General features: G+C 49.0%; 1 protein-coding gene across 4 annotated transcripts in view; it reads right to left on the bottom strand.

Moving 5' to 3' along the window:
• Nucleotides 1-18,906, bottom strand: part of ATP10A (ATPase phospholipid transporting 10A (putative)) — a 192,894-nt gene that overhangs the window by 37,080 nt on the left and 136,908 nt on the right. For 3 of the 4 annotated variants that reach the window (XM_055417670.2, XM_055417669.2, XM_055417668.2), the window contains exons 4-10: nt 18,597-18,703; nt 18,106-18,237; nt 15,466-15,596; nt 12,152-12,404; nt 5,136-5,320; nt 3,531-3,725; nt 1,161-1,728 (exon numbers count right to left, since the gene is read on the bottom strand). In XM_055417670.2, the coding sequence (XP_055273645.1) occupies nt 1,161-1,728; nt 3,531-3,725; nt 5,136-5,320; nt 12,152-12,404; nt 15,466-15,596; nt 18,106-18,237; nt 18,597-18,703 (1,571 nt within the window). Of the gene's footprint in view, nt 1-1,160; nt 1,729-3,530; nt 3,726-5,135; nt 5,321-12,151; nt 12,405-12,779; nt 12,927-15,465; nt 15,597-18,105; nt 18,238-18,596; nt 18,704-18,906 lie in introns of all 4 variants that reach the window. The other variant, XM_088829724.1, reaches the window with a different exon arrangement.

Below are 18,906 nucleotides of genomic sequence, written 5' to 3'. Positions count from 1 at the left end.
GATGGAAGGCTCTGTTTCTCATCTGTGGTTAATTACTCCCAGAGACCCAAAGGAGGAGGCTATGCAAACAGGAGAGCTACACTGGGGCTGCAGGACCACGTGGCGAGGCCTGGGAAGCTCCTCTGCAAGCTGTCCGCTAAACAAAGTTCTACCTTCTATAACAGTGGTTTCTGAACTACTCTTTTTCAACCTCAATGTTACATGGAAGTCTAGTGTTGCAGGGAAGAGTCTATTCTAACTTCATGTTGAAACTACTTCTTTGACTTACTTTTTGTAGATTTTGCTGTTAAAATCATACATAATGGCCTGCCTGCAGAGGACCCTGCCCCTCTGCCTGACTGGTAAACTAAAGTGTCTTTGTTCAGCTCGAGAGATAATCTGCCCCTGCCCACCAGTGAATGGAGGCAAGGAAGAAGAGACTAACACATCCTTTCCCAGATACTGGCCATTCTCAGAGACTTTTGCAAGACTAACGGCCCCTTATACTTCACTTCTTCTCCTCTCTCTCTATTCTGCCTTTCGACTTTAGTTCCTTACTGCTTCTCTCTCTGGTTCTATAAAAGAACCCGGCATCCAGGCCCCAGCAACACGGTTATTTTGAGACATTAGTCTGCCATCTTCTTGGTCTGCCAGCTTTCTGAATAAAGTCATATTCCTTGCCTCCACATCTCCTCTCTCGCAATCATTGGCCTGTCGCGTGGTGAGTAGAGCGAGCTTGGACTCAGTCAAACTAGTGCAAGAGGTCAAGATGGACCTTCTTGGCCCAAAGTCGTCTGGAGGCCAGCAGCCCCCACTGTGGGCTGAAGTCACTCCACAGATGGCTAAAAATCATGGCCGGGGCCTCACAGATGCCCCAGGTCCAGGCAATGAGAGGCAGAAAGGAGCCTTTTGGGGCTTCTAGTCTAAACGCTCTTAATCTTCATCCCCAGAGTCAGACCTGACGCAAGGCCTCACCCACAGGAATTTCAGACCTTAGAGAACTTCTGAGGCAAGTTCAGGCTCCAAAGCTCCCCATCTGCTGGATCCTCCCCGACCCTCCATTCTAGCCCAAACCCTTGAGAGCAGGAAAAGGCCACCCAGAGAGGTGAAGCTCCGCTGTGGGGAGGGGCTGGTTTCTCGGGAACCCCAGCAGCGGGGAGCTGCCCGCGGGGTGCAGGTACCTGTGGAGCAGGGCAGCAGGAGGTCCATGACCGCCGAGTCGGCACCCTTGGTGTACACGTTGATCTCGTCCGTGAGGGGGTGCCTGATCACCACCGACATCCTCTTGCGGATAGAGTCAAAGCCCAGTGTGTGCAGGAGCTCGAAGGTGAGCCTGCCCAGGTAGGGCAGCTCCACCGACACCTGGTCGTGCAGCCGGCCCACGAGGGCGCAGCTGTAGGCGCGGGCAGCGTGCACGAGCGCCGCCTCGTCGGGACTTTCAGCCTCGTAGCGCAGCTCCGGCCTGGGCTCCGGCCCCGTCGTGGAGCGCTTTGCGGTCCAGTTGTCCGCAGCGCTGCTGTATCCGTTGCTGGCGAGGTGCGGGGCCCCAGTGCCCAGCCTTTCCTCCAGCCTGAGCAGCGTGCCATCGTTGGCCAGCGTGGACAGGAGGCTGGCCTTGGGCGCGGACTTGGCGGCCACGCTCGCGCTCCCGATGCTGCTGCCGCCCAAAGTCAGGCGACTGGGCGTGAACCTCCTGAGGAAATCTTCGATGGTCTTCACTGGGGACTTGAGCTCAAAGCGCACCCTCACCTGGCAGGGCAGCAATCAGAAGGTAGGTGAGGCATCTCCCCAGAGGCCTCACCCCAACCCCCACAGGGCTGCCCTCCACTTTCCCAGGGGGTGCTGAACGTGGATTTTCCATTTCCTTCTGAAAACTGCAACTAGAGCCAGCATGTCTTCCTTGAGACCACCCCTTGGCTCTCCATGGCACCTCAACACAGGTTCTGCCACCCGCATTCTTTCAGAATGGGACTGACTGTAGCGTAGGCCCTGGGCACTGGGCGGCCCGTGATGCCCAAGACTAGACGTTGGGACTGCCCCTCAAGGCAGTTCCCTTGCTTTTCAAACTTCCCAGAAGTGGGCTTGCCACTGCCCGGAACGAACCTTGCCTTTTTTTTCCCCAATTAAAAAAATCATTTAACAAAATTTATACATTCTCTTGGAATTATGTCCATAAAAAATTAAGTTTACACAAAATTTCTCAAACCCCAAAGAACCTTTCCCAGAGACACGTTCACGTGCAGTCTGAGGAGTCTTCTCCCTGCATGGAGCTCACGCATATGTGACCGTGGGCACAACACTGTTCAGTCACGTTGGACTTTCTCTTACTTATTCGGTAACTGCAACAACACCTGGGTAAGTCAAGTAGGGTCTAGCCTAGAAACCAGACACCTCTTCAGCACAGTGCTCCAGAGGAGCTGAGGAGGGTGGAGGAAGGGCCCCCGGGGACACAGATGCTGCTGAGAGCTGAGCTCCAGCAAGAAGCGACCCATCCAGGGCTGGCGGCACAAGCCTGTGGTCTCTGAGTGGCAGAGCCCGTTTGCTTGAGACCCACTGGGCCCCTAGGGCTTCCCCAGGTGAGTGAGGTGTGAGAAGAGCCTGGAGGGGTCCCACTGCTGCCAAACATGCTGCCACCACCGCAGAGAAGCAAGAGGTCCCTGTTCTCCCTTCGTCACCCCCCAGCGGCTTCACCAGCAGAAACTGCTGGCAGGGCTGGACTGAGGAAGGGGCCTGGGAGAGCCGGGGGTGACGTCAGGAGACAGGCCTATGGTGTGCATCTTGCCCAAGAACCTTCACGTGTGTCCACTTAGAGTTGCTTGGCTGTACACGCTCAGCCACACTTAGGTGCACCCTCCCTCTGGGTCCACCTGGAGGAGTGCTTGGCTTAAAGAGGTGCCTTTTAACATGAAACATTCCTCTCTTTGGAGAAAATCTTGATGTTAACCCAAACAAAACCCAACTTGGGTGTTGTTATGTTTCCACCACCTTAAGTAACTTGCCACTGATTCTCAACCACTTTCTGAATGCCAGTGTTTTAACAACATTTATTAGCATTATGGATATTTCCTGTGTGCCACACCTTACTCTGAAGCCTTTCCCTAAATCCCACCATCGCCCCCACATCCCAGAAGGGGAGTCTGAGACACAGGAGGGGACTGGCTTATAGCGATGGTGCAAGTCCAGGCAGTTCCTCCCTGGGTCCCAGCCTGTCCTCTGTGCACTGAGGCTCTGGTCAGCACGGAGGCGGCCAGCCCCCAGCCCCCGCCCGCCTCGAGCCCTGCCTGGACGCTCTGTGCCTATCTCACCCCAGGCTCAGTAGCCGTCTCAGGCTGGCTGTCCTCTCCCTCTTGACCACAATCCTGACGTCCGCCTACCATAGTCTGGGGATGGCCCTGCAGAGCTGTGGAGCTGGTGTGCCCCATCTGAAGCCCTCAGTGCACCCCCAAAAGCTGAGAGTGGTGCGCAGTGACCCAGGCTCCCTCTCAGGAAGACAGACACCGCATCCAGGCCCGGCCTCTGTGGGCTTCTAGGACAGAAGCTCCAGAACTTGCCTTTTGTCGTGGCTGATCCGGGGACGTGACCACCACTGTGTTGCAGATGGTGAGCGCAATGAAGAAGTCAAAAATGTCAGACAGCTCGGGCGAGAGGTGGTCCAGCGGGTGCTCCTGGTGCCTCGCGGAGGCCAGGCACCTGCCGCACTCGCGCACCTTCTCCAGCAGCTTCGGGTCAGGCGTTACGTCCTTCTCCTGAGGAGGACACAGAGGCCGGGGGTCAGTCTAACCCAGGGACCGGCCCACTGCTCTTCTGGTGCTTGACTATTTAGGGTACCTCGATTTTACCAGAAGGTGTAAACAGATCTGCACCGCACACATACCCGTCACTTTATAATGACAAATTATATATCATCCTAACTGTATAAGAATATACAGATTCACGTCAATGTATGGCAAAACCAATACAATAATGTAAAGGAAAAAAAAGAATATACAGCCTACAAATGAAATGAAATGCATATATTCTTATATATAAGAAGGTACATATGTTCTGTTTATAAAATAATACTTCCAAGAATATATATTACAAAGTAACATATCTTACTCAGAAAGATTCAGAGAAATAAGAGAATCATAGGGAAAATGTAGCAGGTCTCTATTACATCACCTCATAGTAATATATACTTTTCGGAAAACCTGCTTCTCTGCTTTTCCTTTGTCTCTTTTTCTATACATGTATGTTTTAATCAAAATACTTTATACATAAATGGCAATTTCCATTTCTACAAAAACATTATATCACCTCAGTTTTACCAGGCCTTTAACAGCCTTTTGAAAACATACTTTTTAACAGCTTCAAAACAGACATAATTTATTTGACCATTCCTTTATCACTGGGTATATTTCCTCACTGTTTTATTGATGTAAATGACACACTGATTAGCTTCTATGCACAGAAATTCTTAACGGAATCAGTAACTACCTAGGTCAAAGAGTTGTTTAGGTGCCAAGTCATGTCTGACTTTTTGGGAACATTTCAAATATTTCTGACCCGTACTGACTCCAAAATTGGTATCAGGAAAGGCTGGGAGAGATTTCCAGCATAGTCTCCCTGCTCCCTGGGGTGAAAGCTCCCTGTCACATACCCCATGCAAACCCACCAACCAGGGACCTCTATTCAAATGGCACCTTCTGTATAGGTTTCCAAGGACATAAAAGAATAAAGCCACCATACATGAGCAGAACAGATTCTCCCTCACTGAAAGGATTTTTCAGAGGTTGTCACTCATGCACTTCTGGAAATTTCCCTACCAGAGAATGGTCCATAAATGTTTGGCTGACAAGGCAAGGGATGGATTTGGGCTCATCTATTTCAAACTCTCTCTCTTAAACTTGGGTTTCTTCAGAGCTGTCATCTTGCCCTGATGTATTCATCTCGTAGAGCAGGACAGACCTCCTCTGCATCCCCCATCCTAGTGGTCACTTGCAGTTCCCAGCCTGAGAAGTCTGGGAAGGCAGTTGTGTCAGTGTTTCAGGAAAGATCCCGTGGAGTGGGGAGAAGACATTGGCCAGAAAAATGCTCCCCGACTGAACAGAGGAAACCCCACACGCAAGAGCAGACACCTCGGTGACGAGGGACGGCGACGGGAGGGCAGGACTCACCATGGGGCTGCTGAAGGCCGTGTGCTCAGTCAGCGTGCTGATGCGCCGGGCCTCTGCGCGGCCGCCTGTGCGCCGGTGCGCCCTGCTGCTCTGGCTCTGCTGGGCGGCTCGGGGCAGCGAGCCCCCCGTGGGGACCACCTCCTCCTCTTCTGAGTCTGCTTCCTGGTACCTGGCCAGACGCTGGGCTGTGGAGAGAGGGACACCAAGTCACGCTTCGTGGGGAGGCCGGGCGTGAAACTGAAGGATTTGGGTTCCAACGAGGCACACGCTGGGTGTCCCCAGGCCCTCTCCCTCGTCTCTCTGATGGTGAGACCACGTTTGACAGGGGTTTCCACTGAGGGACAAGGGCCGTTCTCATTTACATGTACCTTCAGTGAACCCATGGGGCTTACATTCTCAACTCCACTTCACAGATGAGAAGACTGAGTCTCGGCTCGTTAAGGTCACAGGATGCAGGGGTGAGGATGTTGCCCAGGCCCACAGGTTGCAAAGCTCACGTCCCATCCATGACGGCACAGAGGCCGCCCCATCCCACAGAAAGTCAGATGTGGGTGGAGTCACACACAGCCCCTCTGTTCAGTGGAGCCCCAGTGTGAATGGGGTGGGTGGGCAGGAGGGCTGGAAGGCCCACAGAGAAGCTGGGCTCCAGGCTTGGACCTTCATCCCGAGACCACTGGGCCACCTGATCACTGGGACCGTCAGGACAGATCATGCCTTGGGCGTCTGCCTCGCGATCGAGCAGAAATAGCAATTCTCGGCTGTGCTGAGGGTGCTTCTTCCTCAGGGTCGGGTGGGGAGTGGGTGCCATACTCACCCCATGAGGATGCGCACTTCCCACTGGGAGGCTCACACCCTCCTAGGTTCGCCCAGGGGGGACTAACGCCCCCTGAGCAGCAGAGGACAAACGCCCTCTGAGCTCCCCCCAGCAGGCAGCACTCGGTTGAGGCCCATGACCGTGATGCTGCGCTTGAGCCCTGCGGGCGGCGGGGAGCAAGAATCCCTGAAGCTGCCAGGGCTGCTGTGAATCAGAGGGAAGTGCACCGTCTGATGCTTGCTAACACAGGCTCTCAATACGTCTTCTCAGCTTTATCCAGTTAGCTCTGCGTCTTCCGTCATGGATGAGCAGCAGGAAACCATCACAGGGACCAAAACAAGCAACTACTAAGGGCCTCCAGGGCAGACCTGGTGCTGGGTGGCAGCTGGGGGCGGCCTGTGCAAGGGACTGAGAGAGGCGCCCCCATTTGGGCTTGCCAGGGCATGGGCTGTCATGCGGGCCAGGCCCTGAACTCAGCATCTTCCTCGGGAAGACTTTTCTTTAGAGATAAGGAAAGGGATCCAACCAGTTTATCCTAAAGGAAACCAGCCCTGAATACTCATTGGAAGGACTCATGCTGAAGCTCCAATACTTTGGCCACCTGATGCGAAGTGCTGACTCACTGGAAAAGACCCTGATGCTGGGAAAGATTGAAGGCAGGAGGAGAAGAGGATGACAGAGAATGAGATGGTTGGATGGCATCACCAATTCCATGGACATGAGTTTGAGCAAGGTCCAGGAGCTAGTGATGGACAGGGAGGCCTGGTGTGCTGCAGTCCATGGGGTAACAGAGAGTCGGACATAACTGAGCAACTGAACTACTGAAGGGAAGTCACCTGCCCATGGCTGCCTGGCTATGCAACTGCCAACCCCAGGATACCATCTCCGTATCCGTTCGTTCCATCGCTCAGTCGTGTCCGACTCTTTGCGACCCCGTGGACTGTAGCCTATCAGGCTTCTCCGTCCATGGGATTCTCCAGGCAAGAATACTGGAGTGGGTTACCGTTTCCTTCTCCAGGGGATCTTCCCGACCCAGGGATCGAACCCAGGTCTCCCGCATTGGAGGCAGACGCTTTAACCTCTGAGCCACCAGGGAAGTCCATCTCAGGAGCTCCTAATCCCAGGAAAAGACTCCTGCACACACTGCCCCTGAGCCCGCACCTTGGCCACCTGGCGGTGTGGTGCTGAGAGGGTGGCAGGGAAGGGCAAAGCCAGGACTGCGCCTGTCCAGCTCCTGGGCTTGGACACTATGAGTGTGGTGTCAGCCTCCCGGGGCACACCGGCCTGCCCACGCTCCCACAGCAGTGGTAGATGTTAGCCTGAGAGTGGCCGTCCTTCAGGCCACCGCTGATGTGTCTGTGTTGTGTGAATGGGCAGCAGTGGCTTCGGTGAGGCCCTCAAGGTCCTTAGGGAAGATGAGGGCAAGATGCAGCTGACACTTGACCCTCGTCCTGCACTGTCACCAGGACACGAGGTACAGAGAGATGCACCTATGGTCTGTGTGGGCAGTTCAAGTACATGTGAGCTGGGCTCACTGCTCAGAGCCAAACTGACCTCAATTCATTTTGCTGATCTGAGATGTCAGACCATGGCAGCACCCGCTGAGGGAGACCTTGGCCCCAGGGTCACTGGTCATTGCTCTTCTTTAAAACACACACTTCAGATACACCTGGCTGTTTCTACCTTCCCCGGAAATGCTTTCCTGTGTCTTCGGGGTGATGGACCGCTCTGGTTTTATGGTAAGCATCTGACAACTCTCAAAATCCTTCTGTAATCTTACATGGAATTCTGCCCACAGAGCCCCAGTTCCAGTTTAATGGCTGACATTAGACATGGTCTTCTGAGTCCTTCATAACCAGGCTGAGTTCTGCTTTTGACTCCAAGCTGTTCTGCACAAGTCCGAGGAGTCCAGGAAGGGGCAAGTCAGACAAAGAGGCAGGTGGGTGGATGGGACACTGTTACTGACCATTTATCATTGAGTGGCAAATAAAACATTAAACAAATTGGATACATTCCTATGCCTTCTATAAGCTTCCATAAGTCTCTTATCCTTACCCATTAGAGGGCAGACAGAATTAAAACCACAATCGCAGAAAACTAACCAAACTGATCACATGGACCACAGCCTTGTCTAGCTCAAGAAAACCATGAGCCAGACCAGTAGGGTCACCCAAGATGGACAGGTCATGGTGAAGAGTTCTGGCAAAACGTGGTCCACTGGAGAAGGGAATGCAAACCACTTCAGTATTCTTACCTTGAGAACCCCATGAACAGTCTGAAAGGCAAAAAGATGTGACACTGAAAGATGAATTCCCCATGTCGGTAGGTGCCCAGTATGCTACTGGAGAAGAGCGGAGAACTAACTCCAAAAAGAATGAAGAGATGGAGCCAAAGTGAAAACAACACCCACTTGTGGATATGACTGGTGATGGAAGTAAAGTCTGATGCTGTAAAGAACAATACAGCATAGGAACCTAGAATGTTGGGTCCATGAATCAAGGTAAATTGGAAGTGGTCAAACAGGAGATGGCAAGAGTGAATATTGACATTTTAGGAATCAGTGAACTAAAATGGACCGGAATGGGAGAATTTAACTCAGATGACCATTATATCTACTACTGTGGGCAAGAATGCCTTAGAAGAAATGGAGTAGCCATCATGGTCCAAAATGCAGTAGGTGGATGCAATCTCAAAAATGACAGAAGCATCTCTGTTCGTTTCCAAGGCAAACCATTCAATATCACAGCAATCCAAGTTTATGCCCTGACCAGTAATGCTGAAGAAGCTGAAGCTGAAAGGTTCTTGGAAAACTTACAAGACGTCCTAGAACTTACACCCGCCAAAAAAGTTCTCTTCATTACAGGGAACTGGAATGCAAAAGTAGGAAGTCAAGAACTACCTGGATTAACAGGCAAATTTAGCCTTGGAATATAAAACGAAGCTGGTCAAAGGTTAACAGAGTTTTGCCAAGAGAACACCCTCTTCTAACAACACAGGAGACAACTCTATACATGGACACGACCAGATGGTCAATACCGAAATCAGATTGATTATATTCTTTGCAGTCAAAGATGGAAAAGCTCTATACAGTCAGGAAAAACAAGACCGGGAGCTGACTGTGGCTCAGATCATGAACTCTTTATTACCAAAGTCAGACTTAAATTGAAGAAAGTAGGGAAAACCACTAGGCCATTCAGGTATGACCTAAATCAAATCCCTTACAGTGGAAGTGATAAATATATTCAAAGTATTATATATGAAAGACAGAGTGCCTGAAAAACTATAGAAAGAGGTTTGTGACATTGTACAGGAGGCAGTGATCAAGACCATCTCCAAGAAAAAGAAATGCAAAAAGGCAAAATGGCTGTCTGAGGAGGCCTTACAAATAGCTGAGAAAAGACAAGAAGCTAAAGGCAAAGGAGAAAAGGAAAGATATACCCATTTGAATGCAGAATTCCAAAGAATAGCAAGGAGAGATACGAATGTCTTCCTCAGAGACCAATGCAAAGAAATAGAGGAAAATAATAGAATGGGAAAGACTAGAGATCTAAAGAAAATGAGAGATACCAAGGGAACATTTCATGCAAAGATGGGCTCAATAAAAGACAGAAATGGTATGGACCTAACAGAAGCAGAAGATATTAAGAAGAGGTGGCAAGAGTACACAGAAGAACTATACAAAAAGTATCTTCATGACCCAGATAACCACGATGGTGTTATCACTCACCTAGAGTCAGACATCCTGGAAGGCGAAGTCAAGTGGGCCTTAGGAAGCATCACTATGAACAAAGCTAGTGGAGGTGATGGAATTCCAGTGGAGCTATTTCAAATCGTAAAAGATTTTGCTCTGAAAGTGCTGCACTCAAAATGCCAGCAAATCTGCAAAACTCAGCAGTGGCCACAGGACTGGAAAAGGTCTGTTTTCATTCCACTCTCAATGAAAGGTAATGCCAAAATATGCTCAAACTACCACACAATTGCACTCATCTCACACGCTAGCAAAGTAATGCTCAAAATTATATAAGCCAGGCTTCAACAGTACATGAACTGTGAGCTTCCATATGTTCAAGCTAGATTTAGAAAAGGCAGAGGAAACAGAGATCAAATTGCCAACATCCACTGGACCATCAAAAAAGCAAGAGAGTTTCAGAAAAACATCTACTTTTGCTTCATTGACTCACCAAAGCCTTTGACTGTGTGGATCACAACAAACTGGAAAATTCTGAAAGAGAGGGGAATACCAGACCACCTGACCTGCCTCCTGAAAAATCTGTATGCATGTCAACAAGCAAGAGTTGGAACAGGACATGGAACAATGCAATGTTCCCAAATTGGGAAGTGAGTATAACAAGGCTGTATCTTGTCACCCTGCTTATTTAATGTATATGCAGAATACATCATGCGAAATGCCAGGCTGGATGAAGCACAAGGTGGAATCCAGATTGCCAGGAGAAATATCATTTACCTCAGATGTGCAGATGACACCACCCTTATGGCAGAAAGCCAAGAGGAACTAAAGAGCCTCTTGATGAAAGTGAAAAAGGAGAGTGAAAACGTTGGCTTAAAACTCAACATTCAGAAAACTAAGATCATGACATCAGGTCCCATCACTTCATGGCTAATAGATGGGGAAACAATGGAAACGGTGAGAGACTGTATTTTCTTGGGCTCCAAAATCACTGCAGATGATGACTGCAGTCATGAAATTAAAAGATGCTTGCTCCTTGGAAGAAAAGCTATAACCAACCTAGACAGCATATTAAAAAGTAGAGAGACTACTTTGCCAACAAAGGTCAGTCTAATCAAAGTTATGGTTTTTCCAGTGGTCATTTTTGGATGTGAGAGTTGGAATATAAAGAAAGCTGAACACTGAAGAACTGATGCTTTGGAACTGTGGTACTGGAGAAGACTCCTGAGAGTCCCTTGGACTGCAAGGAGATCCAACCAGTCCACCCTAAAGAAATCAGTTCTGAATATTCATTGGAAGGACTGTTGGTGAAGCTGAAACTCCAATACTGTGGCCACCAGATGTGAAGAACTTACTCATCAGGAAAAAAAAAAAAAAAAAAAACCCGATCCTGGGAAAGACTGAAGGCGGGAGGAGAAGGGGATGACAGAGGATGAGGTGGTTGGATGGCATCACCGAATCTATGGACATGAGTTTGAATAAACTCCAGGAGTTGGTGATGAACAGGGAAACCCTGCGTGCTGCAGTCCATGGGGTTGCAAAGAGTTGGACACAATGGAATGACTGAACTGAGTTATGCCTTCTACTGACTGAACTGAGTTATGCCTTCTATTGTATGATTCATTTTAACATGGAGAATATGATGGGTATCATGATAATTCTTGATTTTATAAAAGTCACAAAAATCTCATGCTTCCAACAGATCTTTCTCACCAAATGCCCATGAAGAACAGATTCCTATGCCTCCTTTTTTCCCCCCTATTCTGTATTTGTTTCTGTTTCTGTGGCAGGGTTTCTTTGATGGTCTGAGATGCCATTCCAGGGATGAAGGGGAGTCCTGCTTGCAGAGCAGGTGCCCCATCTCTGGGAGACATGATGGCCCCAGAGACACTTCTGTGGCATGGGGCCCCTCTCCTGATTCAGATGGGTGATGGGCTGTGGTCACTCCTCAACATAGGAAGCAGATGACTCCCTTGTGCATTCAGAGGGGATGGAGGGAGGCAACCAAGGATGAGAAAGCAGGTGGGAGGAGGAATTGATTGCCCAAATTCCAAAGAAAGGTGACACTTCTCTCTGGGACATTGTATTTCATTGGAAAGAACACAGTATAGACTGCCCAATACCCTGCTGAGCATTTTCAGCTGATAACAAGGAAATCGATGGGTGGCAAAGGAAATATCTCTTTGCCTCTTGGTGTGAGAGAGACCAAGTGCCTCTGACATGAGTTCCTCAAAGTTTCCTTCCTTGGTTCTGCTTGTCTGGCAGAAAATGAGTGTTTAAGCAGATGCCCAGCACACCACACAGTGCAGGGAGCACTGAAGAGAGGGCGTTTCTGTAGATGCTGGTCCAGAGTGGCTTTGGCAGTCTTTCTGCTTTATTCTCCCCCAAAATCATCAATCCCTGAAGGTGTGTGTGTGTGTGTGTGTGTGTGTACACGCACACACAAGCACACAGGCATGAAGCTCTGATAGCTCTTTGGTCCTGCCCAGACGGCAGCTCTGTCCCCAGACTCACCATTTGCATCATGAGAATATTCTATGCCAGACACAGTGCATCTTCGGAAAACCATCTTATTCTCAGTTAAAGTGCCCGTTTTATCTGAGAAGATATACTGTATCTGCCCTAGGTCTTCTGTGATGTTCAGAGCTCGGCACTGCACCTGCGAGTCTGTTTCCTCGTCGTACAGTTCTATATCCTGGTTAATGAAGTAGACTTGGCACACTTTAACAATTTCGATAGAAACGTACAAGGAAATAGGGATCAAAACCTAGGAAACACAAAGCACACAGAATGAATGGCGGTGAGGGCCCGCGAGCAGGGGATTTCATTTTCAATTTAAATGACAAATAACTGTAACTGCAAGTAAGTAGGGACTATACTGTACCTTTCAGAGCTTAAAGAGGCTGGCTTAGAGGCAGTATTGTTAGACTATTAGAGTATTGGCAAAGAGTTTAAACTAGGGCAGCCTATGGTGCCACAGAGAGGAAATCCACTATCATGTCGGCAAGCATGGAAACCAGGGCTTGTATAGAAGCAAGCATTTTCATATTACTAAGTTGCAGGAGAGAGAAGCTAGGGAAGGAGAGAGAGAAACAAAACACATGGCACAGTCAGAGTCCTCAAAAGCAAAGTCACCTCGCACCCAGGCTGAGCCGGGGCTCCCGATGGCAGGAGCTGCCCGTGCCGCAGACACACCCCACTGTTCAGGAGAGACAGTCTTTTCAGAGGTGGGTTCTGTGCTGGAGGACAGTCTCTGTGATCTTGTACAATACAGAGCAGAGGCAAGAGGCTTTGAGAAGAACAGTCACAGTTATGCTTTGACAATTCAAGAATAACCTTCATAAAATCAACGTTCAATTTTGTCTTTATTTGTGGACTAACCATATTATGCTGATACTTACGGGTTCAGACAATCACATCCCGACTAACTGGGTTCTTTGGGTAAGTTAAGCAAATGTAAATGCAACGCCTACTACGGTACTAACTCAAGCCTAGAACAAAATTTGCCTTTATAAAAGGAGACTAATTTGGAAACTTAAATAAGACCCGTTGAGTGAAGCACATGTAAGAAAGACAGCAGAGCCAGCCTTTAAGGCAAAGGCTAAACCTTGTGCTCACTCTCTCTCCCTAAGGAGGGTGGCAGAGATGCTCACTGCCCCCGCCACTCCCACAGGCCTGTGGGCCATAGTTTCTCAGTTAATAAAGAGGACTTGTTCAGGAGGCAGGGGAACTAACAATAACAACAACAATAATAACCAGTGCTGCAAACTGCAGTGTGATATCCTGAACCGACTCCTGGAAAAGAAAAAGCACATCAGAGGAAAGACTCATTTCAGTTCAGTTCAGTTCAGTCGCTCAGTCGTGTCCGACTCTCCGCGACCCCATGAATCACAGCACGCCAGGCCTCTCTGTCCATCACCAACTCCCGGAGTTCACTCAAACCTATGTCCATCGAGTCGGCGATGCTACCCAGCCATCTCATTCTCTGTCGTCCCCACCTCCTCCCACCCCCAATCCCTCCCAGCATCAGAGTCTTTTCCAGTGAGTCAACTCATCGCATGAGGTGGCCAAAGTATTGGAGTTTCAGCTTTAGCATCAGGCCTTCCAATGAACACCCAGGATTGATCTCCGTTAGAATGGACTGGTTGGATCTCCTTGAAGTCCAAGGGACTCTCAAGAGTCTTCTCCAGCACCACAGTTCAAAAGCATCAATTCTTTGGCGATCAGCTTTCTTCACAGTCCAACTCTCACATCCATACATGACCACGGGAAAAACCATAGCTTTGACTAGACGGACCTTGGTTGGCAAAGTAATGTCTCTGCTTTTTAATATGCTATCTAGGTTGGTCATAACTTTCCTTCCAAGGAGTAAGCGTCTTTTAATTTCATGGCTGCAATCAGCATCTGCAGTGATTTTGGAGCCCCCAAAAATAAAGTCTGACACTGTTTACACCATTTCCCCATCTATTTCCCATGAAGTGATGGGACCAGATGCCATGAACTTTGTTTTGTGAATGTTCAGCTTCAAGCCAAACTTTTCACTCCTCTCTTTCACTTTCATCAAGAGGCCTTTGAGTTCCTCTTCACTTTCTGCCATAAGGGTGGTGTCATCTGCATATCTGAGGTTATTGATATTTCTCCCCGCCATCTTGATTCCAGCTTGTGCTTCTTCCAGCCCAGCGTTCCTCATGATGTACTCTGCATAGAAGTTAAATAAGCAGGGTGACAATATACAACCTTGACATACTCCTTTTCCTATTTGGAACCAGTCTGTTGTTCCATGTCCAGTTTTAACTGTTGCTTTCTGACCTGCATACAGCTTTCTCAAGAGGCAGGTCAGGTGGTCTGGGATTCCCATCTCTTTCAGAATGTTCCACAGTTTATTGTGATCCACATAGTCAAAGGCTTTGGCATAGTCAACGAAGCAGAAATAGATGTTTTTCTGGAAATCTCTTGCTTTCTCCATGATCCAGCGGATGTTGGAAATTTGATCTCTGGTGCCTCTGCCTTTTCTAAAACCTGCTTGAACATCTGGAAGTTCATGGTTCACATATTGCTGAAGCCTGGCTTGGAGAATTTTGAGCATGACTTTACTAGCGTGTGAGATGAGTGCAATTGTGCAGTAGTTTGAGCATTCTTTGGCATTCCCTTTCTTTGGGATTGGAATGAAGACTGACCTTTTCCAGTCCTGTGGCCATTGCTGAGTTTTCCAAATTTGCTGGCATATTGAGTGCAGCACTTTCACAGCATCATCTTTTAGGATTTGAAATAGCTCAATTGGAATTCCATCACCTCCACTAACTTTGTTCGTAGTGATGCTGTCTAAGGCCCACTTGACTTCACATTCCAGACTAGTAGAAGCTAAATAACGTCTGGAATCTTGTTCATGGCACAGTCTTAAAGCTGGTTTCTCAGTTTTGACACTGTACCATGGAAATGTAATACACTCACATCAGAACACACTTCGTGAGGGGCATGTGAGAACTCTCTGTACTATTTTTTGTAACTAGTCTGTTGATCTTGAAATTATTCTAAAATAAAACGTGGGCTTTTCAAAGAAGTAATTGAGTGAAAAAAACACTGATCAAAAAACCAACCCCTTAGAACCTAAGACTCTTAAGAACAGTAAAGGAGAATTTTAACTGGATAAGCACCCCAGAAAAAGTCCTTTAGATAAGTCAGGTGGAACACAAAAGGCAACACATTTGTCAGGTGAATCTGTGCTCCTCTCAGATGCAGAATCAGTAGGAAGTTCTTGGAAGACTACGGTGACTTGAAGTCTCACCAGAAAGGTAAAGCAACTGACATACAGAACTTAGTATTGTTACCTGCAAAACTATTATCATTGTCAGAAACGAGTAAACTGCAGCTGGGACTGGGGATAAAGAGGTGCCATCAGACTCAGGGACATCAAATAATGATTTCTTCTCTTGATAGCGCTGCACCCACAGTCCGTGTCCTGTAGCAAAATTCAAAGAGAAACGTCATTCACCCAATAGAGAAATAAAAGTAGTGCTAGCCCAAATTACAGCAACATTTTAAGACTGTCACTCAACACAAGCACACCGGGCTTTGTGAGCCTGACTGGCCACCTAAGAAAGCAAAGCCCACGGTTCTGTTGGCACCGTGATCAGAGCGCTGGAAGGCAGGCCCTGGGACTGGGACACTGCTGCGGACCTTCCCCATCACGGGCACCGAACAGCATGTGGTCACGAGGAACTGGGTGTGTGCGGGCAGCTGCCAGTGAGAAACCCAGAGATGAGCTTCCCAACGTGTGTGTCACAACACACTAGTAGGCTCTGAATACTGCCTGTTGTCCCTGCTTGGAGATTCGAAATGCACACCTCACAGACTGAGAACCAGTGAAGCTGCTCAGTCGTGTCTGACTCTTTGGGATCCCATGGACTGTAGCCTACCAGACTCCTCCATCCAGGGAATTCTCCAGGCAGGGTACTGGAGTGGGTTGCCGTTTCCTTCTCCAGGGGATCTTCCCGACCCAGGGATCAAACCCAGGTCTCCCGCATTGCAGGCAGACGCTTTACCATCTGAGCCACCAGGGAAGTCCAACAGACTGAGGAGCCAACGGCAACACACATGATCTCAGCACGCCCAGCTGAGGAAGAGCCCTTTCATGCCCCACACCTGTGCCTTTCACGGGCTCTGAGACCTGTCACACCTGGGCACGGTGGCAGCTGAGCAGGAGCACGACGATCATTTTCCCAGAGGCACCACATGCTTGCCTGCCAGGCACCCTAGGAAGGTGAGGTCTGGAGGCCAGGGAGTTAGGCCGCAGAGTCCACTCTCAGCCTAACTGCTGGCTGCCTGGAGCCAGCGAGGGAAATCCTACCCGTGGCAAAGGTCAATTGGGGAAGAGGCCTGACGGGCAAAGGCTAATCAGGACTCGAGGAACCCCCTGGACTTACCTGAGCATCTACCCCAAAGAAAACCGGAGTCTGACTGCCTTACTATCTTACGTCTCTTATCAAGTCCTCTAATACTTACGGGGGCTTCCCCCAACCACCTTTCTCTGAAAACATTAATTCAGAGCTGTAGTTTAAAAGTTCTCCTCGGCTTAATAGGAGTGTTCCAATCCAAGCCCCTCTGATAGCTTTCTAACTTGCATGACAAGTTTGTCCGGGCTCTTACAACTATGAGTATGACTGTTTATAGCCTCCCAGCCATGCAAGGACAGAAAGCCTTATATTCTAAAATACAGGAATCTGTTGAAGAAGTTAAAATCATTAGAATAGTACTAAAAAAGATTTCATTGTTGAATCAATGCTTGCTGCAAAGTTTCCTCTATCTATTGTATCCTTGGAAATATATTAATCACATATAGAGAATATTAGTAGGAGCCTTTGATTTAACCACATCAGATCTTAAGTTAATAAATTCCTTTCTTGTAGCTCACTACACCTGTGCCTTATAGGAATGTAACTTTGTCATGTGTCTAGCACCTGACTTTAGGAAAATCACCTTAAAAGAATATAAGACTTTTTCTAGCTAACTAACCTTTGTTAGGAGAGAGGGCCATAAACTGTTAGCAGGCCACCTGGCCAGAAGATGATGTAAACCACCCAAAACTTTTGTATATCATGAGACATACAAAAATGAGCCCTGATCCTGATAAGGGTCAAGACTGCTGACCCCGCGTGATTTTGGCGTGACTTTATACCTCTCTTTCTCTATTTTTTATGTGTACAACTTAGGGTATAAAAGCAGCACTGGAAAATAAAGTTTTGGGCCTTGCTCACTGAAGCTTGGTCTCCCCGTGTCGTTCTTTCTCTTTTTCCATCCTTTTCTCTATTCTCCTTTTTCTGGTTGAGATCCTTGGAGCGCTGGGCCCTCTGCGTTTACTTATCTGCCAGGGCTTCTAAGACCCACTCGAGGGGGTGCCCTGGTGGGGTACCTCCAGTGATTCGAGAGGGCGCCTGCGGCCTACGTAAACAGAGCAAACCCCGTGCTGGGGTTTTATTGGTTTCCTGCGTAAACCAAGGAATCATCAGCCCCTGTCTCTCTCTCTCTCTCTCTCTGACGCTGACACCGTTCATCCCAAGGATACCCTGGGCCATATCGAGGCTGGTCCCCAATAGCTGGCCCCTTCCAGAACCCAAATAACATTTGCCCTGTTTTCCCAGAGTCCCTATTAGTAGAATTTGTGCTTCTACTGCTCTTATTCCTGCTATCAGAAGGTTAGTATCACTTTTTCCACTGGAATCAATACAGTAGACGTGATTAGGCTGTCCTTCCACCCAAGAAGTTCCCAATTCCAAAAACACTGCTTTGCTGAGCTCATGCATTGAGGCGTCTCCACGTGGCCTCACTGGGACAAACACCCTGAGTCCCAGCCCTGGACAAACGTGTATAAATTAGAGCACCAGGTCAGAAGGAGACAGATGCAGCCTGGCAGGCGTGCCTGGGGCTCGTCCAGCAGGGCCCACTCCTCACGGCCCTCCAAAGAGACTTACCGATGGCTGAGAACAGAGACATGCAGATGAGGAGGAGGACACACCAGAGCACGTCGCAGTTCATCTGCCTCTCCAGCTGGCTGCGCTTGTAGCGGGGGCCACTGTTGTTCAGCAGAGCCTTGGTCTCGTGTCCTGCGGGGCAGACAGAGGACCATGATGCATCAGGGCCAGCGGGGACGGATGGACCGAAGGAGGCTGCCATCCAGTGATCCGCAAGGGACAAGCTCAGTCAGAAAACCGGGCTCCACAATTCATCTCAAATGTGTGACCACCTTGGGGCAATGCAGAAAAAGAAACAGGCTAACATGCTAAGAACACTCCCGGTCCAGATATTAAACATTGTGCTTCTTTCTGTTCTCCTGGTTTTCTGCAGAGGGTTTATGCTACTTTGATAATCAGAAACAAAAGGAAACAATCAGGGAGTCCTGTCCAGAAGCATCCAGCGCACTGTGGCAAGCAGCACTTGCCCCAGACGGGTGACGCGCGCCCACCTGCATAGATGACAATGCCGACGACGGCGTCCGTGTTTCGGAGGGTGCAGCCTCGAAGCAGCAGATTTTCTTTGTAGAGTCCGGCCTTTTTGCCATTGTCATGTATGCTGTTAGGGAACAGTTGGCACGGGTCAGGAGGGTGCTCACTACTCAAGCAGTATCACCAGGGAAGGCAGGCCTAGGTTGGGAGCTGGAGAGGGGAGGGCGGAGGGGCCCAGTGGGTCCTGGCAAGAGCGGAGGTGGGGCTATACGAACTTCTAGAAGCCTCCCCAGAGCCTGATGTTTGTTCATTTACTTTGCCCATGGGCTT

Source organism: Moschus berezovskii, chromosome 21 (genome assembly GCF_049115385.1).
Source record: "Moschus berezovskii isolate FMDL1 chromosome 21, NW_MosBer_1.0, whole genome shotgun sequence".
Classification (NCBI taxonomy): Eukaryota; Metazoa; Chordata; class Mammalia; order Artiodactyla; family Moschidae; genus Moschus; species Moschus berezovskii.
The sequence above is the reverse complement of the archived record's forward strand: the minus strand, read 5'-3'. Positions and strand labels throughout refer to the sequence as shown.